Genomic DNA, 22,812 nt, shown 5'->3' on the forward strand with positions numbered 1-22,812 from the left:
GGGAGGGGACAAGGTTTTCGCAGATCAGCATCAGCAGCCAGGTACCTTAAGTACCTAAAATAAACTCCAGCTCATCCAGTGTAGCGCCAGGCGGACTGGTCGGAAACAGCATCACGTCGCCGATGTCATACACCACATCGTCCACCTGCACGTCCAGACTGCTTACAGTCGTTGTGGTGGTGGTGTTGGTAGTCGCATCGTGTAGCAGTAGTTCTTCTACACAAGGATCGTACTGCACTTGCTGTTCTCGCTGCATCCTGCCCAGGCTGCTATACAACATTGGGAAGTCATCTTCGTTAGTGATGCTTATGCTACTGCTACTGCTGCTAGTGTCCTCCCCACCTTCCGGGGCGTAGTACTATTCACCGAATATTTTCCGCACCCTTGGGTTAATGCGCCGTATACGGCCACGACTACTAACGCTGGTTAGCAGCGTGGCAGCATCATCGGTACCACTCTCCAGCAAATCGTCCTCCTGCACATCCTCGTCATCCTCGTCACTATTATGACAATGATGGTCGCGCCCTCTTGTATATCTTGACGATTGTCTAGCTGACACTCCCGCTGACACCGCTACATTATCATCATCGGGCTGCTGCTGACCGTCCCGCAGATGACTGCTGTCACGTGGCACGCGACCGGCACCATTGCTCCGGTGAGGATGATATTGCGGCCGCAATCTTTGCTCAGCTTCGTCGATAACGCGTCGTGGCTGGTTGCCGGTTGCTGACTGATGGCGAGAAGGAGGAGGAGGAGCATGATGATACGGTTGCTGTTGTGTTGTGTTGTGATGATGATGGTTATCCACCACCCTATTATTATGACTATTGGTACTACCATTGTTGGCTGCCGTTGTGTTCGATGCGTTACCACCGCTAGCCTCGTCGTCGCGCTGTACCGCCGTGGATGAGGAGGAGGACGCTAGCTGTCGGCGGGATCGCTGCCGAATGTTTGCCAGCGCACGGGCAATGTCGTCCTCTTCGTCGTCATCGTCATCGTCCTCGTTGTCGTCCTGTCGTAACACTCGCTGACGTTGGCGTGTAGTGTTTCGTTGCGCTCGATTGTTATGATGATTGTTGTCTCCCCGATGATGCTGATGATGGTCGTCCTCATCTTCCTCTTCCGATTCTTCGTTGTAACGGGGACGTTTCAGCTTTCGTGTTGAGCGTCCGCTCGAGGGACCTGGTGCCTAGAGAACAAGAGCAATTTAAATTATGAAAATATTTAATCTAATATGAAGTGCAGGAACATGACTTAAGCAAAGGTCGACTATTGGTTTTTGGAGTTGGTACATCTGACCGGAAAGTTCCACACGAAATGACTAAAAACTCTTGCGGATCAAGTACCTTTTTTGTGACCCTCAGATAGTGAAGGGCATTAAGGAAATTTTGAAGTGTACAACAAAACGTAATAACAATTTTCAAAACGAAGGATACATCCTTCGGGAACCAAAAAGGAGTCTAACACATACGGTAAAAATGTCACCGATAGTTCCTACTAAATACTAAAAATCCGATAGTTCCTACTAAAACGATAACCAAACACAACATACTTAATGTATACGCACCTCATACTCTTCATCCGATGTATACCGCTCTTTCCGCCGTGATCGATGCGCCGCCATACGGGCACCGAACGTGCTGCTTTCGTTCTTCTTCGGTGTACCAGCGACTGATGCAGTTTGCGAGCGACTGTTACGCGTCCTGGAGGATGATCCCGCCATCATATGCAGTGGTGTATTATCGTCCTCGGAATCATCACTATCATCACTATCGGCGCCCTCGGGCAGATCCTCTTCGGGTGACGACGAAATACGCGTTGTGGATTTCCTTTTCAAAGGCACAGAACCTTCAGCGTCCGTTCTTGCCCTTAGCTGTCGAGCCGTATTGGAACGTGACGATCTAGGAGGAGCCGTCGCTATCCTTAACGGTTGATTGTCATCCTCATCACTTCCATCGTCAGCCGCCGCCCCACTGCCACCGATCTCATCGTGCTGGCGAGTTCCTTGCACCACCGCCGCCGTCACACCCTGATCAAGCTCGTCCGGATTTCGTTGATGGCGGGACAGTACAGTGCTACGAGTTCGAGTTCTTCTCATATCGCTAACACCACCAACAGCTGTGGAACTGTTAGCAGTAGGATGGACATTGGTAGACGTACCGGATACCGTACCGCTTGTGCCACTCGATGAAGCTGCAGATCTGGAGGAAGGGCCTGGTTCACCGTAGTTATGATCAACGGTGTGTGGTGGTGGTGTAGCAGTGCCACCACTGGACGTATTTGCTTCCATTCCTCGCAAACGTCGAACCGTCGTCACGGTACTGGTACTCGTGATCGTTCTTCGCACCATCGAGGAACCACTGGTTGACCCGTTAGCAGCAACTACCGCGCTGTTGGACGATTCCACAATCAAACGCCGTGAAGAAGAACGCACGGGATGGAAACTTGTCGAGGCAACAGCAGCCGACGACGTGTGGTTAACATCATTGTCACTCTCGCTGGCATACCAGTTGTTCCGTGTGCTACCACTGGACGAAGCCGTCTGTCTAGTACTAGAATGATTTTGTCCCGAGACGGCACGCTGTGTTCGCTGTGTTGCCGAGCTACGTTTGCTGATGTTGCTCGTTTCTTCTGGACTCTGTTCGTGGTCGGATGGTGGAAGCTTGCGAGCTCGCATGCGTCGTGTCGATGGAGCGCTAGAAGATGGTACCGCCGTCTGGCGAGTGCTTCGTCCAACCCGAACATTATCATCATCGTCGTCGTCGTCATCCTCGTCATCATCGTCCTTATCCTCCTCCTCATCATCATCATTTTCGGAGCGAAGTTTGTCAGCACCACTATGTCTTCTACCTTGGCGACGATCATCATCGTCCACGTCGTCCTCTTCCTCATGATCGTCACCATCATCTTCGCCATTGTTCTGCTCTTCTAAGCTATCTTCGCTCTTGCCCCACTCGGCTCGTGCACGTCGTACACTGCCTCTGGTCGATCGCGAAGGCTCGCCGACGGGTTCGTTATCGGAATCGGACACTATTCGTGACGTCTTTGGACGTTCCTTATGGTAGCTGTGGTCGGATTCATATCGACTACGATTACGTTTCGCCGGAGGACCACGATAAGTACGCCCTTCACCGGATCCTCTCTCTTCTCTCGCTTCTTGCTCACTGTCAACCTCACCATCTTCTTCATCGGTCGTATCATCCAACTGATGTCGGGTGCTTCTGCGTGGCCGCTTGCTTCCCATCATACTCTTTGGCTTGCTGTTTTCATTTTGTCCCGATGGCCCTGCTTGACCCTCATCGCCATCCTGTATTACTCTGGATGTCCCTGGAACGCTGGGGGTGGCTCCATTACGAAGCGAACGTGTACCACCATTTTCACCACCAACGGCATGACTGGCTTGAGTGGATCCCGTACCGAAGAGATCCTGTCGCACAGCACGAACAGCCGCAGGGGCACGCCGTCCACTTGACACTTGCGGTGGCGTGTCATCCAACACGCCGGGACGTTTCCGTTTGGTCGTTGAACTGACTGTTGTGTGCTTGCCACCACTGGCTTTTCGGTGAACTTTCTTATTTTTCTTCTGCTTCTTCTTCTTCTGCTGTGATCGTTGTTTGCGTCGTTTGTACGGATCGTACATCTCGCCCGAATCATAATCAGCACGATGCGAAACTGGCACTCCCGTACTATCATCATCATCATCGTCATCGCTTTCTGATTCGCTGGTCGTATCACTACTGCTCACATCCGACTCATCGCTACTTGCTGCCTCCTCCTCCTCTTCCTCGTCTTCATCTTGCGACCTGCGGCCACGACGTGTCAGCATTCGCGCACGAACACCGGTTGCTCCACGACTGCTTCGACTACTACTGGGACCCGGTATGTTTAGCGGGTCTATCACATTGTTGCTGTTACTTAATCCTCCTCCTGCCGAAGACGACGATACACCGTTGGAACCGCCCGCCACATTCGTCGATGAATGACCACGACGCGATGAAGATGACGTTAGCATTCCACCGTTTCTGGTACGCTTGGTAGATCGATTTTTCACCCCACGACGATCACCTGCTTCCTCATCATCGTCATCATCATCGTCGTCATCATCGGATTGCGCCGTATTGTGGCTGGCAGTGGTACGCGAAGAGCTTCCACTCGTGTTCATTGCTGAGCTGCTGCTGTTCAATGCTGCACCGCCTCCTCCTCTTCGACTACTGCTCGGACCTGCTCCATCTCGACGATCTTGGCGACGCCTTTTCGATGACGGCGCTAGTCCGTTGCTACCGCTAGCCGAAGGGAGATCGTGATTGCTACCCACACCCCGGTTACGCCTACGGGCCGATTTCCAATTGTAAATGACAGCCTTTATGTGGGCCTCGAACAGTGTGCTCAGTCGAAGAGTCATCGAGTAGATCTACAACGAAAAAAAAAAATCATTAATCCACGCACCTCTTTCACAAATTTTGTTCATTCCGCCCTTCATTGGAGAAGTCACTTCTTCTGGGCTTAAAGACCTTCTAAGAAAGTAATGCCGGTTATCGTTTGGCTTACTAGAGTTGCTGATACCACGTAGTTGGATAGTCAGTACTACAATCACTACGGGGAAACACAGGGATTTGAACTAAGGGAATGGGATTTGAACTCCGGTTCTGCCTTATGAAGACCGGTACCGTTGTCGCATCACCACCGGGCCCACCCTATCTGATGGACACTACTTACCCTCGATCGCTTGTTGGTGTTATAATTGCGTGAGTTTTGAAAGATTAGTCGCATATCCTTGCAGAAATCGTATGGCGAATCGTAATTGCCACCGAGCAAATCTTCCTTGATCGTGCGCAAGTCCATTGGCGTATCGATAATTTGCAGATAGTCGGGGTGCTCTATTGTGTCGACCGGTTCCCGGAATGGTTCCGAATCATCACATTGCCAAATCATTTCCAACAGCTCCCGACAGTCAACACGCCAATCTCCTTCCGGTACTAGCCGTCTCGATCTGAAATAAATACCAAACATTGAAACGTAAGAATTATGATGTAAAAACAAAGATTGCCACCTAGAAAATTTCTAATTGATGTCCTCTAAGTCCCTAATGCCACTGTTTAAATTGACAAATTACCTGCGCGAACCCGTGCGTCGATTGTTTGAGATGCCACTTCCAGATGGACCAGCACCTCCAGCAGAACTTGTCGATGGACCAGGTCGATGCCTTTCAGTCTCCGAATCGGATGATAGGTATGTATCAACCAGCTGGTGATATACTGCCGGCACATCAATTTCATTGAGATCACTACAAAAGACATTGAATAATAAATCATTTTCTTTTTTTTACATCCCTTCCTCCTTTTTATCTGTCCCTCTCACTTACCTAAGTATGCGCAAACACAGATCGGTGATAATGCGCGCGTTTCGCACGATTGTACTGTGCGATTCGTTGAATTTCTCAGCATTCGTCGCTAGATAACGCACATCAAACTGTGCCGAGGTGATGCGTCGATAGAAATGATTTTCAAACCTTGATTTGATCGTGTTCAAATCGATCGGATACTCCACCACGAACGCATACTCCGGATAGATGTTGAGATCGACCGGTGCAAGAAAGAGATCCGCTATCGCTAGTCCCATCACCTGCTCCAAACCGGCAATAATGCGCCGACACGAAGCATCACGATCACCCCGTGGCCATTCCTCTGGCTTCGGTTGGTACAGCGTTGCCTGCAGTTCTTCTGGCAGTACCGGTACAGCACCGCCCACCTCCTCCGGTTGTCGCGATTCGTCCACCGGCTCAAGATCCCACGGGCTCATTAGTTCGTACTCGGCATTGTCCCAACGCACCCGGAAGCACATAAACAGCGAGTCCGGAAAGTCCGGTGAAAGCTGATTGTGTGACTCGATCTGACCGGTCCACCAGACGTCTTCGATCATGCAGCGGAACCGATCGCCCGGACCCCAGTTTCGTCTAACCGACGTATCGAACGTTTGCTTCAGCACCAGAAAGTCCAGTACGTCCGGCATGTCGTGATACTTGATGGCAAAGGAACGTCCCGTTAGCTCACCATCTTCTGTGATGATTGCCAACTTCAGGCAGCACAACCGTGGCGGACGGATCTCGTACTTGATACCGATCACTTTGCACAGTTCGTGCGCTTGAATTTCCATCCCGGACCAAGGTTCACATCGGTTGCCAAGATTGTACACCGATTTGCTGCGTACTGCTTCGAGGTAGCGCTGATGGCCCTGTCGGAAATACACAACCTCATCGCCCATCTGTGGGTAGTACGGCGCTTTTCTTGGAATCACTTCGGACAACCATTCGGGCGGTCGGAATTGTTCGGGGATTTCGCCGTCACGCGTCAGTGGTATTTTTCGAACCTTGGTCGAACGACGTCGACCGCCCGTTGGGCCACTGCTGGTACCGGGAGTCGCATGACTTGGACCCGGCTGGTCAGGATCCGGTGGCGAGTATGCACGCCTCTGGACATGCTTTCGCTTGGAACGCTTCGGAGGCTCTAGGTTACGACCCGGTTCGTGTGACACCCAATCGGAATAGTCAGAGCTGGCAGTATCGCTCGAGCTGCTGCCCGATAAATCCAGTTTCTCTTCGATTGCAGTCGAGTAGTCGCTGTTGCTCGATTCGGACGACGATGATTCATTCTGCTCTTCGTGTGCATCATCGTCATCCGGTTCGGGTGGTGCTGGTTCATTCTCCCGCACCGCTCGCGTACGGTACGCCGGTCTGGCGGCACCGTTCGCACCTCCCTCACCTCCATTGGCACGGCGCAGTGAGCGATTAGCACCACCTGCCGCACGAGCCGCCCTTCGATTTCCACCAAGAAACGAAGACGATCCACCTGATGCGGACGCACTGTTGGCAGTGTTGATCATCACCGGACGACGACGCATCTCCCGCCGATATACTTCTTGCTCTTGTACGCCGGCCGAGTAAACGCGCTGCTTCAGATTCACCATTGCGGCGTGACTCATCGGTCGCACATACTGACGTCGGTGGAATTTGAAACCTTCCTCGGTGCGGTGCCAGTTCCCGGCCGAACCAAAACCACGCTGCTGTCCATTTCTTCCCCCAGCCTGGGGGTTAGCGTTGTTTGGGGGACGTGCAGGTCCGGGTTGAAAGGGACCACCGTCATCTTCACGCGCTCGCTCGTTGTTTGAATCGGGCGCTTGATTGTCGTCGTCTCCTTGAGCACCACCACCTCGACCGCCACCACCCTCAACCCCTCGTCGGTTTGCCAGGGCTTCGATCATGCGATCAATGTTAGAATACGCGCCACCTGCAACTTCCTGGGCGCCTGCTGGTACCCGTGCTGCTGCTGCTGCTGCTGCTGCTGCTGCTGCTGCTGCTGCTGGCTGAACACCCGCAGGTTGCTGTATCTCAGCTCCTCCTTCACCACCTACACTGATGTTCGGTATCAGTTGATCCGTGGGACAATTTTCCCTCCCTGGCACTAATCGCTGTAACGCTGGTGGATACGGATTACCGTCAATGTCCACCAGAAACGGTGGTGGCATCAAATGTGGCATCGTTTGTGTCTGCTCGTCCATCACATGCAGGGCTGAGTCCCTTATGAGCGGACGGTAATCCGTGTGAAAGAACAACTCCTGTGGCAACTGCTTTAGCTTTTCGTGCCCCGATCCATAGCCGAACATTAGGATATGGCCGTGCGAATCGGTGGCCGCAATCATCATACCATCCGGGGACCACTTCGCATCGTAAATGCCACCTTCGCAATGATCATCAATGCGGTTCACAAAGTTTGCCATCGAAACGCCCTCCACAATGTCCCAAATGAAGAGCTGGCCGTCGTGTCCAGCCGACAGCAACACGCCCGAATCCTTCTGGTGCGATTCGAGCACATAGATTTCGTTCGTGTGGCCACGCAACACCCGATGCAGCTTGCCCGTCTGCGCATTCCACACCTTAATCGTAAAATCGTTCACCGCCGTGATGACCCAGTTATCCGTATTGTCCCACGACACCATCGTCACCTTTAGCTTCACATTATCCTCCTGATTCACCGGCGGACAGTTTGGCAGTCGGTCAGCCATATTAAGCCGAATTGATTTCCACTGTTGCGATTCAAAGTGCCACACCCGTGCCGTACCGTCCTTGCTGCCCGAGATGAAGTTTAATCCGTTGTGTGCCCACTGAATCGAATCGACCGTGTCCAAGTGCGATTCCGTTTCGAGGATACGCTTCGGACCATCTTCCGACATCAGATACACGCGGACGTGATGATCCGCCGAACCGGCCGCCATAAAGATGCCACCGGGTGAGAACGATGCACAGATCATTTGTGCCTGGCCAGGTCGTAGCTTCTCGTGGTAGGAAGTGGGCTTCGATGAGAAGGTTGTTTTGCCGTTACGTGTATTGTACTCCCAAAATGCGACCGAACCGTCCGTACTCGTCGTGACCAGAAAACGTAAATCAGTCCTCGGCGAGGGACAAAAGTTGACCGACGTAATCATCCCGGTGTGACCGGACAGCACGGCAATCGGGCCACCGTACTGCAGGTCCCAGACACGCAGTATACGATCGAGTGAACCGGCCGCTAGCATCGTATTGTCGAGATTGATCGCTATATCGGTAATTTCGGCCGATGCACCACGAAACGTGGCCAACAGTCGTCCATCGATGGCAGACCATAGCTTCACGAGAAAGTCATCCGCCGCAGTGATGATATAGTTGCCTGTACGATCAAACAGCACACAGTACACCGCCGAAAGGTGGCCAAGCGTGCGTCTCTGTAACGTTTGCTTCGAGTAGAACGAGGTCGGGATGGCCTGACGGCGTGTTAATGGGCCCGCACTTTCCCGCCCGTACAGCACGCGCACAAAGTTGTGGGTATTGTTACGATTGACCACATCGCTCAGCGGTCGATCATGCATGCGTGTGTAGTAATCGATTAGCTGGCGTGGCCGGGACACACTTTCCTTCGTACGTAGTAAACTTTGCCGCCCAGCTCCAAGGATGGACATGACGCCGGACACTGCCGGTGGCAGCACCTTGTCCAGCAGCGGTCCGATGCGGCTGCATATTTCGAGTAAATGCTCTGGTCCCACATGAGGATACTTTCTTTCCTAAAAGCATAAGAGGAATTAGCAGGAAATATTAGTATTTTGGACTTTTTAATGATTAATTTAATTTGAATTAAAATAATAACATAATTTTCAAATGCATTTTTCTACCTACTCCTTAAATCCAACAAATCTTTACGCGCATTAACGCAAATTTCATTTTGCCCATGTTTCTCCTACGAACTTCGAGCAGTCAACGACGCGACTGCTCGAATCCCGTCATATTCACAACGCTTCCCCTGTATGTTGGTGCTGTATCGCTACGCACACTAGCAACACCACATCGCATGACGAAATCGACTGCGCTCGTAATCAGATTTTTTTACGGACGACAAAAACGATTAAGAAAATCATACAAATTTCAGCAAACAAACTTAATTCCACCGAATTCAAATAGCAACATACTCATGCTACGAAAATTTTAATTCTCTTCATAGTTAAATATTCCCTTTCAACGTCATTTTTATTTCATGTTTTCCTACAAAATCAACAGTCAAATGTTGTAAACAAATCCCTTCAGCTCAGAATCTCATCATTTGTTTTGATGCCATTCCACACGTCCGTCGGATGTAGCGACCAGCTCCGGTGGTACGATCTTTTGAAAAAAGGCAAAAAAACAAGAAAAACAGGAGCGCTTTCAAGCGCAAAATTAAACTACCCTGCACTAACACTCACACACTCGCACCCCATTTTTACCACACAAAGAACATCACCAGAGCTCTCGGGTTGCTGTGTTGGCCCCGTTCGCCGTAAGCAGCGATTCGAGCAGTCGATGCTTCGACGTTCATATGCACACACACACACACACACACACACACACACACACACACACACAATACCAACTGCGGCATTGCATGGTGGTGGTAGTGACACTCGTAAAAATACACATTTGCCACACTCGCCCTCCCCAGCACGGTTTGTGCACAAAGAGTATCGGAGATGAGGAAAACCACAGAACTGCTGGTCATATTTCTTGCTAAAATGGCGACGTATACGAAATATTTTACTACATTTTTATACTTTTACATTATGTTTCACAAACGTACACTTTTACTGTTTTAGAGCAATGACACAACACACGCAGCACATTCATACACGCTCGTTTTAATACACTAATTTTTTTCCAACCACTTCGTTCAACTTGCATCACAACATTGTACGTGCAATTGTTCTAGTAATGTAAAAATGTAATATTTAAAACGAAACTAAATTCGAAAAAACCCCCGTCGTTTTTTTCCAATGCAGAGAAGCAGCAGCTGCGTGTTAGCAGCATTACCCACACTCACACATCGCCCTCGGCACAAAGCGAAGCAAGCGCTCTGTTGCTCGACTGAAACCAATCATCCGACGACTGAAAGGGAGGTGATCGGAACGAACACTTCCGTCGAGCGGAATGATGAAATGGCCACCGAGTAATAATGCTAACCAAAAAAGGTTTATTCGATCCAACTTCTGCACTTACAGTGGAATAATACGTTCGAAACTAACATGGCGGAAACCGTCCATTGATGGAAAAAACATTCATCCGGAGATACGAACCAACCCGGTTCTCGGATGTTCCGTGTTCCGGAATCTGGCGCGGATAAAGCATTCCGGGGGACTACGAGGCGACAAAGAACATACAACATATTGTTAATCGAAATAGATTTTTACAACATTCCAAGTTCCCCAAATCTAGATAAAAATATCAATTTGTCCGAAATTCTCCGGACGTAGTCCCAGAACAACACCGGAGACGATCCGATCGCAGTTCGGCGACCTTCAAATGGTCCCGGACATCGAGGCGACGCCTTAACCGTACGACGGTAGAGCGTAAAAGCTGCACCGCGCACTAACACACATACGCAGCAAGGCCCCGTCATCGCACACTGAGATGCCATTGACACGTTCGCACGATTTGTGCTCATCGCACGTGTGTGCTTGTGTTCGTAAGTGGCCCCCTTTAAAGGCAACAGTCGCCACCAAAGAATGTTTCCGGTGGCCAACGAGAAATACATCATCAATGAAAGCTGAAAAGTGGACATTCCATCTGGTACACTTATTACTCATTACTCACCAACTCTTCCAGCGACTGACGATGCTCCTGACCGGTCCAGTCCAGACGCCGTGGTAGAATCTATTTCCGTAAACATTGTCCAGTTCCGGTCAACAGTTCCAGGTGCGAGAGAGCGGAAGGGCGACGCAAATAGTCGGGTGCGGTAACAGTGAGAGGGAGACACAATCAAAACAAAAATATAGCGTTAAAAGTCGTTGACCTGTCAACGTGAAGATGGGAAAAAGGAAAAGAATACGGGGCAGAGAAAAAGAGGGAGAGAGAGGAAGGGTGGGAGATGCACCGAACAGAAGGACGAGGATCGATGAGTCATCAATGACAAAGTGCGAAGGGGGGGAAGGGGGGGAGGTTAAACTTTTTCAAATGTCAGCGAAAGAAATAGAACATAATGCTCGCACGAACTCTCCACGTACTCCAAAGGCAAATATGTGTACAACCTTTAGAGTAAAAAAAAGGTAAATAAAAGCCCGTCTCTAAACTAGGACAAGGTCAAGGCCGACTGTGCCAAGAGGGAGATTCCCGCCTGATTCAAAAACCATCGTCTGACGTTTTACTCTAGCCTAGACGCCTAAGACTTTGGGAATTCCCTCTGCACGCTTCCACGGGCAGAGACATGGGTGGCGGAGAGAAGGGACGGACGGACCCTGTTTGCCGGTAAAGCCAAAATGGGTAGATGCGAGGTAAGGTAGGGAAGAGCCGAGGTGGGCAATACACGTGCTCGATGATTACTAACGATGCTACCGCGTTTTAGCGTAGCAATGCAGTGTGTTCTGCGGCGAAAAAAAAAGATCACAAAAACTTCAGAGTTCTTGTAAAATTTAATTGTAATACAGCTTCAAAAATAGGATTATTAATTGAGAAAATAATTTAAGGAAAAATTAGGCGAACTACATCATTAAATATGATCGCTATTTCAAATCTGCTCCCAATCGAATACTGTGCTGGGTGGTGTGTTTCATTGAACAGCTTTACACCGCGCCACCATGTACACACGCACACAGCTACACTTGCCTAGCCAAGAGCGTGTTGTCTGCTTCTCTCCCATGGCTAGGTGGTTTATGGGAAAGCGGGACATGCTCTGTACCTCTCGATATGCGCTCCGCGATACAAAGCTTGGAAAGGATCGACACAGCACAATAGGGAATGAGGGGTAAGGAATGAGTGAGGCAAGGTGGTAGAGAGATCGAGAAATGACAACAAAACAGCGTCTAAACTTACGTCTAAATGTTCCAACTCCTGTACCAAAACCTGTAAATAAGGAAACGGCGAGTCAAAACACAAACAAAACGTCAAACACTCAATAAATTGAACAGATTTTTCGATTTCATCTATCGGAGCGTCACTTACCTTCGCGGTCTCACGCAGCGGTCCATTGGCCAAAAATTTCGAAATCAAAAAATATAGTTCTGTAGAGAAAGAGGCATTAAACAGGAGAAGAAAAAAATAAACACACCATTTAACACCACTAATAAAGAAACGTTTCCAGGCGTATGTTTTTGGGTTAGCTGCTCCTTCCGTGTCTCTTTTTCCACATACACGCACACATATAGGCACACGGGTGCGCTGGGCTAAGCGAGCTCGGTTCACACCATGTCTCGGCGTAGGGCTTCGCACACTTTCGACGCTTAATTGTTCGTGTCACGGCACCGCACTTACCTGCTACGAGAATATTTCCCTTCACTAAGCTTCTATCTTCCATTTTTTCACTAGTTCAATCACCACACTCATTCAGAACAGGTTGAAAATTTCATTTTTCTGACGCAGCACCGTACGAACACATCCGCCATTACTTAACGCTGAGCTCGGAAAACGAATGGTTTCGCTTATTCGGGCCGACCGTCGCGAAGAGTACTGCTCGAACGTAAAATCCAAACTGATCGAAATGTTTCGTAATTCCACAGAGAGGAAAAAACATACAGGTCGATTTGAAAAAATAAATTGTGTTTGGAATTGTTTTTTTTTTGTCTTATTCCTGCATGTCAAAGGGATATTTTGAGATTCTTTAATGGTATAATTCATATGCTAAAAAGCTATATTTGTATAAAGTTTTTCAAGTTGAATCTCGAACGGAAGAAGATTTGGCTAAAAATGATCAAGTAACTATTTGGAGTCTGCTACAACATATCTCATCGGCAAGAATGGTCCCTTCAAATTGTCTTTCCCTGAAAAGTAGCTAATAGATATACAAAATCCCTTGTACAACGCAATGAAATTGAAAACAACATTCCAGCTGCAATGCCACGAAGTGTAGACGCGGCCGTAGCAGAAACATAACATTTTGACAAGAAGGCAACCAACCAACAGCACTGTCAGCATTCGTGCCTGTGCTGCGCCTGAACGGGGTCGATTATTTGTACAGCGATAATATTGCTGTGTTGAAAAAGAAGGAAGTGTGTTCACGGAAACATAAACGTAAAATTAAATAAATTCTGGTGTCGAAAACGGATCCACAGAATCACAAGATAGTGCGTCTTCGTTGTGCGAACGGGGAAAGCTTTAATCGCGCAGTTAGAACACAGTGGTGGTGGTAGTGGTCTTTGGTTTTCCAGCCAGCAGCGCAACTTTGTTTTTGTGTGGTGCATTCGGGATGGTGAAGTATTTTCCTGGTGGATAAAGTGTTTTGTGTTCTTCGGTGTGCTGCAGTAAGGTACGGTTAAAACGCAGTTTTTCATCCATCTCGGTATTGTTCCCTGGTTCGTTCGTCTGTTCACAAAACCCCCTTGCGTGAAAAGATACGGCACTAGTGTGGTTGTGTTTGTGCATGCGGGCAATGATTGCAATGTTTTCAAATGCAAAGACAATAATGGCGACGGCTGCTTAGTGATTACGTCCTCGCTCGATCAGCAGCCTACACGACAAGCCAGTGGAAGTGGTCACTTTTTCAACAATTACTTCGTGTACAGCTACAGTGGTAGCTTCCGATTGAAAAGTGAACAGGAAATGAGTCATTCCAGGCGATAATCGTAAAGTGAAAAAGAAACGGATAAGGAGCAAATTTGTTTTGACTTTTTTTTGTTTCGTTCGTTGCATTCGGTGGTGTTAGTTGTCATCGCTCTGTATGTCAAAAGCGTTCGCTGTTTACTACGATGTGGTGCAGTGTGTGCGCACACCCCATGGGGAGGAATAACGAAAAAGCATAGCAAAGATCTTTTTAGCGAAAGAAGCAGTAAACCCTACTACTTGCTGATGTCCTGCTAGCGGAAGTCATCCGTAGGTAAGAACTAAATCTCGCCTGGTTCAATTCAACCCACCCATCTCTTGTTTGTTTGGCTGCTGAAAGTAGCTGCTATTTTAAGGGCTGCTTCCGTACTTTTACCTAACTATAAACAGATATGTGTGATAGTGGAAAAAAGTACTTCCCGTGCATCATATGGCAAACACTGGTTTCGCTGTGGGTTGTATCGAAACGAACACCACACAGTAAAGCCCTGGTACGTGGTTGGTGTTGTGAATAGTTAGCCGTTTTTCTTCGAGTGAAATGGAAACATAAAGCGAACCTATCCTGTATCTTGGGATGACTCGTTGCCAAACAAAACGCTTGCATGAATTATCTCACCGCTAACAAGCAGCATTCACGATTGCAAGGTCAGCACACGTCCAAGCAATAACTTCACAACGTCTGTGAAATGTTTTCTTTCCCAGACAGCTTCAGGAATTCCGCCAGCGTTCGTGTTTGGGTCATATTCTAAGCAGCTAAAGCCGTACAGCTAAGTCATGTCAGCAGACAGAATCGATCGGTTAACGTTACCTAGTGGCCAGTTTGTGTTTTGTTACGGGAATGCACAACCACGTACACAACAGTGAGCTCTGCGGGAATGAGAAAAAAAAGCTTCAAGTGTACGTGCCCTTTTTCCAACCCGGATTAGAATGGGTCTGTTTCGCTTAAGTAGCAGAGTGAAGCACCTGATGATGATAACGAGAAATAAATCGACGCACACGCAAGACATGATGATGCATTTAGAGGAAAAATCAATCGAGACTTCATTGTGTGTCACCTAGTAACAGAGCCTGTGTCCAGAACGCCAGAAGTTTAATTTTGATTTTAATTTTCTTAAAATTTCCTGTCTGTTTTAGCGGAATGTAGTGCAGTTTCAATGTGATTGTCAATTGAACGGCGAGATCGCAAACAGAATGCGTAATGCAAGTTTGTAGAAGAGACATAAAAACAAAACGCAATGCTTCCCCTGTTGACCATACGTTTTAAGTGTGTATGTGAGCATGCTTTCTGTACTTCAAGCTGGATCCATTCCACTGTGTCTTACTGTGTGATCAGCTTTTATGATCATGCAGCAAAACACCTCTACATACAGGCACAAGCCTCCCGTCATTCTTGATCGACCCTACGTACACCCGTAGAACACATATGACGCATTCGAATGGGATGGGAGAGGGTCGATTATGTGTCCGTGCCCTCACCAAATCATCCCCCAATTCTAGCTCTATCGTGTATCGCTGTAGACTGTCAACGATGATTACAACACGCGTACCAATCACAAATATGTTTACAACTGATGCATGTTTGTGTGTGCGTGTGTATGTGGCAGTCATCCCTAAAACATATAAAACATATGATTGGTGCTAATTGAATGAGAAGAAGAGAAACGAAAAACACAAACACAATATGTTCGGCTTAAATCATCGCTATTTAGGTGCTATCAGTCAAGCTGATAATCAACTGGTTAGTTGGCGAGCGTTTCTAGACCCATCACCGTCTTCTGATGCATATTTGCATCATAACTTATTGCACAAAATGGTGTTGGTGGTGATGGTTCATCATCATCATTCCTCCCCACACACACCCGCAATTAAAAGAACGTTGAAGAGTGTTTGTTTGGTGTAAACCTGACTCTATTACGCTTCCATTCACACAAAGCATTAGAGCAAAATAGATGTCAGGAAGCAGCAGCTGTTCGAGTCGCTTTAAAGTCTCCTCCAACCATACAGGGCATGTTCTTGTCTCGTTGGAATTGTTAAAAGTGTTTGTGTGTGTGTTTTTTTTTCTTCGTCTTCTTACCGTTAATTTTCACGATGTTTCGCGTATAAGTCGTGAAAGGGGTGCTTTTTATGAAACAAAACGTAGCTCCCACCGAGTGTTTGGAATAGCGGAAAAAAGAGTCAGTCACAACATCCTTGAACCTTCACACAACAGGCCATGCTTGGGAACGAACGGACGTGAACTTCTCGCCTCCCTCGGTTCATGCTTTGTGACAGGTGTGTGTGTGTCTGTTTGTGTGGAAGTTTTTCCTGTTGATTTAAATATGCTCTCAAATATTTAGTTCGTGATTTTGTTGTCATAAAGACTATTTTTTCTAGAATAAGAATTGATATGTTTTACATTTGTAAAAAACTGTTTATTCAAAATGAGTTTTCTTTTTTTTCTTTGTAGGTCTCACCATATACCCTTGGGATAAGATTTTAAATACTCTTCAATCAAACATAAACCGGATTGATGTGCTTGTGTAGAAACAATAATTTTCTTGTGCAAACAAATAATCACCATACGTGAAGACAATCGTGGAACGTATCGCATTCGTACCTGATACAAGCGGACAGCACCCGGTCCTTTTGTCAACCTTCCAAATGCCGGCAAGCTGAGGAGGTGAATGTTAGGCATGATCGTCAGTATCACCATTATCACCCTCCTAGAGCCGGACAGGCACTAGAGAGTTGTGAATTACATTCTTCATCCGCAATTGTGAAAAAGAAGCTCGCAGCAAGGAAGAAAGTCCAGTATACGATCTGTGCGAGACTAAAGCCGCCGTATACCGGCTAGCAAAAAGGGTATCACACAGGCAACAGATACCCGGGGACGCGAAACAAGAGTACGAGAACTATATATAGTACACGTCCGATTGTCGGCATAAGGGTCGGTCATCGTCGCTCCATTTTGAAACGTAATCAAACGACGTGGCGTAAAATGAACATGCCGCCAGAACCGACGGTGATAATGTCGGAGGAGGAAAACGGTACGGAGCGTTTACAGGATGGACGCTATCAGCACCGGCAACCGAACAAAACGCCAATCGCCAATCGACGCTCCCATCGGACGGTGCTGTTGGTCGCGATGATCCTGTTGATGCTGCAGCTGATACCCTTCGCAAAGGCAGACATTCTAGTCTATCAGATGCTGAACGATCAGGTAAGGTAAATCGGGGACGAATCACAAAGCGCAAAATAATAACCTTCGGGATAAAAGATAACGCCTGCAGTCGTTTGCACTCGTAGCCAATCTGCGAAGGATAAAGATAGTGTATTATCTGTATTTTTTATAGAACAAAGTAGAGGAAAAAATGTATTCTTTTATTGAAGAGGTTAACTAAATCCGACCTGCTCTTCTGGAGCGTTATCTGAGTAAAGGAAACGTGCCCTATCTTTGGATAAAGGTCCATCGATCTCAGGACAGTTTTTTTTGTGTTTAGAAGGAACGAAAAGGATTTTGATTATATGAATGAAATTATCGATTTACTTTTGTACACTGCTTGCAACTCTTCTCGGTAGCATTGACCCACTGAAATGATACTTAGAAGTAATGTTAAGAGAACGGTTAAACAAAGCCATTGTATAGTGTGGGTGGTTTATGATTGGAGTTACACAAATTTGGCATGCACGAATTTCGTGATGTTTTAATTTGCAATTGGACAGGTGCTGGATGTTGCAGAACAAGGAAAACATGTGACAAAAAACATGGTATTGGATTAAAAAATATGCATTGGCCAATCGCTTTAAATTTCATACCGAATATTTCCATTTGATTTGAATTAGTACGGATTCTCATTAACAAAAGCCGCAAAAGCCTTCTAATTTCTTTTGAAAAATCCTTATAAATTCTTATTGGTAACCCAAATGTCCACCCTCTTACCATATAACGCATTGTGTTGCGTAGCGTATGATCTTATTTAATCATGAAGTTGTGCATTTAATCTCTGGCCCGAATCTGTCTAATGCGAAAGCATCAACTAAGGTCAGCTCAACAACTTCTTTATAGAAACCATGCAACGTGTTACAACATGCCGCAGTCAGTTGGAAAAATAAACGATTACAGACTGGTTTTAGGTCACATCAAGCTGTGAACAGAGAGTAGAACGTTTGTAATATGGCTTTGTTGCAGGATTGGCTCACTCTCCTGCGTTATGATCCTTGATCAAAAAATAGAATCGATCTCCCTGAAAATCCTCTTAGAGCTATACTTTTATTAAAAAGCTTTACTTTTGTATAAAAATCTATAAAACGCAAGGCGAACTTGTTATGTTCAGGCACAGGTAGACATGTGACTGCTGGAACAATGAATATTATTTAAGGTTTTGCCTGTTTCGAATGAGTTTTCTGCACTCTTTTTCACTCTATCATCAGAAACACTGGACATACTCCTCGCTAGCTTCATAATACGCTGGCTTGATGATAGCGCTGGCAGATAGTATGACAAGCTTTTGCACCGTATCAGCGCAGCCTGAGCGGAGTGGCTATTTTAACAGTTATTAACCGTTTTTATGATAATACGGACAACCATACCGAAAAGAAAAGTAGATGAAAAAATGCTTTACGGCCCCTTTCGGTCAAGGTTCAAATAGAAAGAAAAATTGCAGAAGAAATGTCCTCTCGGATGGAGTTTTGTCTCGGTTGCAGCGTCGGTTAGATCATAGAGCTTTTATTTGTTTCATAAATGCATTCCCCGCTTACGTTTCATTGCAGATTATCGAAGAATTTCGTGACCTTCCAGCCACCTTTGGGGGTGAAATTCCCGACTCCGGGCTGAAGGTACTGGCGGACAAATCCGATCCACCGGATGGTTGTACTGAAATGCGCCCAGCACCGAATGTTACCAGCAAGTTTGCGGTAGTAATTGCACGGTAAAGCGACCTTCCTTTGCACTTTGTGTTTGAGGTTTTGTTTGTGTGTGTTTGTTCTATATTTGCCTACTTTTTAATACATTTCTAGTTACAACTGCTCGTTCGAGGTGAAGGTACGCAATGCGCAACAGGCTGGATACGCAATGGTTATCGTGCACAATGTGGGCAGTAACGATTTGGGTAAGTTTTAGGAGCTCCATTGCTGATGAAGGGGTACAATTTTAAATTTAACCTTATTTTTTCCAACCTTTGTGTCACACACACACACATAGAGCACATGTCTGCCAATCATCCGCAAGATCTGCTCATTCCGTCGGTGTTTGTTGGCGAAAGCAGTGGGCGCAGCATCATCGAGGCGTACCTGTACGATCGAGATTATGCTCTCGTCATTACCGATGACATCCCGTTCAACATTAGCAATAATCTGATTATTCCGTTCGCCATTGTAGTTGGGTTGTGCTTTATCATCATGGTAAGTCGATCACCGTCCTCGCTGGTCTCGATGGGTTCTTGCACAAATACTTTACCATCATAAAATAGGGGGTCATTCGGCAAAAAATCGGACATTTGGTGTGTTATGGAGCTTTTCACCCATCACGTTTCACTATCCTTAAGTGTGCACATTATGGTGCTCGGGGGTACTGTAAACGATTCATAGCACCGGTGTCCGATTTACGCATATGACCAACTGTACGTGTGCATGTGTTTTTCTCGCTGATTTTCGGTAGCGTGTATTGCAGGTGCTGTTCATGATTATTCGTTGTATTCGGGAGCGCCGTCGTCGGATGCGTCATCGATTGCCGGCCCGCGTACTTCGAAGGATCGGCATTGTAAAGTTCGCCAAAGGGATGCGGTTCGATGTGTGTGCCATCTGTTTGGAAGATTTTGTGGAGAACGAGCGTCTTCGGGTGCTGCCCTGTCGGCATGGTAGGTAGAAAAAAACGGGATTTTCTCGTGCTTGTGCTTTTGTGAATGTTTTCCATTCCCTATTACACAGCATATCACGCGATCTGCATCGATCCTTGGTTGACGAAGAATCGGCGCGTTTGTCCTATCTGCAAAAGGCGAGTGATTGTGCGAGGCGAAGCACGCCAGCGTCGTTACTCCAGCGACAGTATGTCATCGACGAATGCGGACGAATCGACACCGCTACTTAACTCGACGGATAACAGTGCAACGGTGGGAAGTGGTGGTGGTGGTGCTGCTGCTGCAGTCGTAACCGCCCCACCTGTAACATCGTCTTCCACTCCAGCTGCTCTAGTCGGTAATGTGGCTGTCCCACCGTCATCAGCCACTCCACAAACGGAGGAACAGCACACGCAACAGAATGCCGCTCCCAACAGCCATGTTATGGAGGTGCCGGCCTCCGATGACGATGATGAACTGTTGGACGATCGGAATGTACCTAGTGCACGGTGGTTGTTGCGTGGCCGTGCTTCCTCGCAACAGCAGCAGCAGCAGCAACAACAGCAACCACCCAACGAGTCACCGTACACATCGATCGGTGACAATGTTGTGGTTCCACTGTCCCGTTGGAGGTTTTTCCAAAGGTATTTGCACCGCTTAGAGATGTGCACACAGCGTAAAAGGCGTACCGTTTTGCTAAATCAGTTTTTTTCTGACTCTTTTTTGGTAGATTGTTTTCCTCTCAAACTTCAACGGATCAGCAACACGTAACCAGCATCACTCAGCAGGAAGCAGCTTCACCACAACCACCAGCACTTCCGCAGCAACCGTTATCGTCATCCTCACCGGTCAATCCCACCGCAATGCCCCTCGGTACCGGCGGCAATAACATCCTCAACGCGCAGCTGTCCGGTTCGTTCCACGGTTCGGAGGATACGACCGACGACGAGCTGCTCGATGCAATGCACCGTCACCGGGCACGGCAGGCACAGGTCCGTTCCGCACCGGACATGCCCTCGACCAGTGCGGGAGCGCGTCTCGGTGTGGCCGCATTACCGAACGTCAACTTTAACCCGGCCGGTGGAGCAGCAGCAGCACCAGCACCGACAGAATCAGTGCCCGGCTCGGGGGTTGGTAACAACAGACGCGCCCCACGGCGTTCTCTGTGGTCGTCTGATACTAGTGGCAACAACAACAACAACAACAACAACCACATTGTGTAAATACGGTTGCAGGAAGGTAATGTCGGTACATGTAGTGTATGTGTGATGGTAAAAGCCGCTGTAGCACGCTTACCACAGACAGACCCGTGACCCCTTACTGGGGACAAAGGAGATGTTTTTAGGATAATTTTAAATGGCGCCGAATGAAAATGGCGTAAAGAATCCCGATGGTGATGATGATTATGATGCAACCGGATGAACAAATACTACGCGGGAGATAGATACCCTATCATTTATAATAGTTGCCAACCATCATCATCATCATCATCATCAGTCAGCATAATAATGTGCGACCATATTGATGTCGCTTACACACGTGATATAGGAGGTACATATTTATGTAAGCATAACAAGCAAGCAAGGATAAAAGCAGGATCTTGTTTTTTTTGTTTTTACAATATGGAACGACAAAACCGTGCGCGCACGCCGGCCAATACCAACAAACAACTAATCGTCCCACCAGGATTGAACTTTCGGTTGGGTTTTTGTTCGTCTGTGGCAGGGACAAAAATAAGCAAAAACAGTACCTATTTGTTGCCCCATTAGGCCTTTCGTTCGCCCTGCACCGGGTCGCTGTCCCGGTGGTCGCTTCCTTTTGAACTAGTTATTACCTTATTACCTTTACACAAGTATATAGTCATATAGCGTTACAACACATTATACGTATTCAAATTTTTCATTTTACTAACCCGAACCCGAATCGTGTGTCAGAGGAAAGGATTGATTTTTGGAATGCTGCGTGTGAGTCATGGTTGTAATTGTGATTTGGAGGAAGCGTTTGATTAACTTTTATACTCGACGTGTTCACATCTTCCAAACTAATACTAATACCGGCGAAGTCGTTATAGGGAAGACACGTAGTACCAGTATCTCAAGTAATCCGCGATAGGAAGCGATCGTTTTTTTTCTTTTTGCGTCCACGCGAGTCCTTATTTAGATCCCAAAACGCCGCTCATCGTCGTCCATTGTTCACATACGTGATTAGTGCTATCCGTGGCGTTAGAGACCAGGCAAGTGGTGGTAGTTTGTATGTAGAGGAAGAGAGCGAGAAGCTTAGGAATAAATCACATTCGAAGTAAGAGCATAAATCCGCGTGTGTATTCGGATTTGTAAAATGGATTGTCCAGTCGATCGATGCAAATGTAGAAAATTTACGCAAGGATGGTGGTTAGGGTTGATATCTGAGAAGGAGGATTTACGTGAATTTTTTGAAAAAGGAGAACCGTTGTCGCGTATCCCACGAGGCAGAGGAAGACACTAATGTAACTGATTGAATTCATCTAACCACCATCCGTCATCCATCATCGAGAACACAGAATTTACAATAAACTCAACAACTAGTGAAACACGATTACAAACGGCCGTTTGCGTTTCAGAAGCAGGCAGCAGACAGCACCCGAAATAGTGTTGGTCGTTCCGGCTTGAACCATGTAAAATAGTTCCTTTTTTACCGTTCCTATCCTTCTTTCGATATCGTTCCGTTCCGAGCCATTTATAACGATTTATAACGATCTTGTGTATCAGATGATTCGGAAACATTAAGACATGTGGAATTTATGCGCCAATTTAATGCCGCGCTTGAGCTCACAATCGATCAGAACGGGTGCTTCATAGCACCTTTCAAACTACAATAAATCTAATTTATATGTCGATATGTGACTATCTATGAACGGAACAATAGGAAACAAACTATTTC

At 47.2% G+C, this 22,812-nt stretch overlaps 3 protein-coding genes across 3 annotated transcripts in view; 1 reads left to right on the plus strand and 2 right to left on the minus strand.

Annotated features, from left to right (window-relative positions):
- The window catches only part of LOC126557756 (connectin-like), a 378,559-nt gene that overhangs the window by 12,746 nt on the left and 343,001 nt on the right, over positions 1-22,812 (minus strand). The window lies entirely within an intron of this gene.
- Positions 320-12,961, minus strand: LOC126556568 (bromodomain and WD repeat-containing protein 3-like). The gene is made up of 9 exons (XM_050211879.1): positions 12,797-12,961; positions 12,488-12,546; positions 12,359-12,388; positions 11,144-11,203; positions 5,363-9,090; positions 5,114-5,284; positions 4,717-4,990; positions 1,568-4,411; positions 320-1,189 (listed from the first exon to the last, which is right to left on the minus strand). The coding sequence occupies exons 1-9, from the start codon at positions 12,837-12,839 to the stop codon at positions 359-361; spliced, it is 8,040 nt and encodes a 2,679-aa protein (XP_050067836.1). The 5' UTR covers positions 12,840-12,961; the 3' UTR covers positions 320-358.
- On the plus strand, positions 17,025-21,116 carry LOC126560103 (uncharacterized). Its single transcript, XM_050216265.1, has 7 exons — positions 17,025-17,279; positions 18,830-18,987; positions 19,076-19,167; positions 19,260-19,459; positions 19,716-19,914; positions 19,985-20,537; positions 20,624-21,116. Exons 1-7 carry the CDS (start codon positions 17,058-17,060, stop codon positions 21,114-21,116), a joined length of 1,917 nt encoding a protein of 638 aa, XP_050072222.1. The 5' UTR covers positions 17,025-17,057.

The sequence above is a fragment of the Anopheles maculipalpis genome, chromosome 2RL (assembly GCF_943734695.1).
Source record: "Anopheles maculipalpis chromosome 2RL, idAnoMacuDA_375_x, whole genome shotgun sequence".
Taxonomy (NCBI): Eukaryota; Metazoa; Arthropoda; class Insecta; order Diptera; family Culicidae; genus Anopheles; species Anopheles maculipalpis.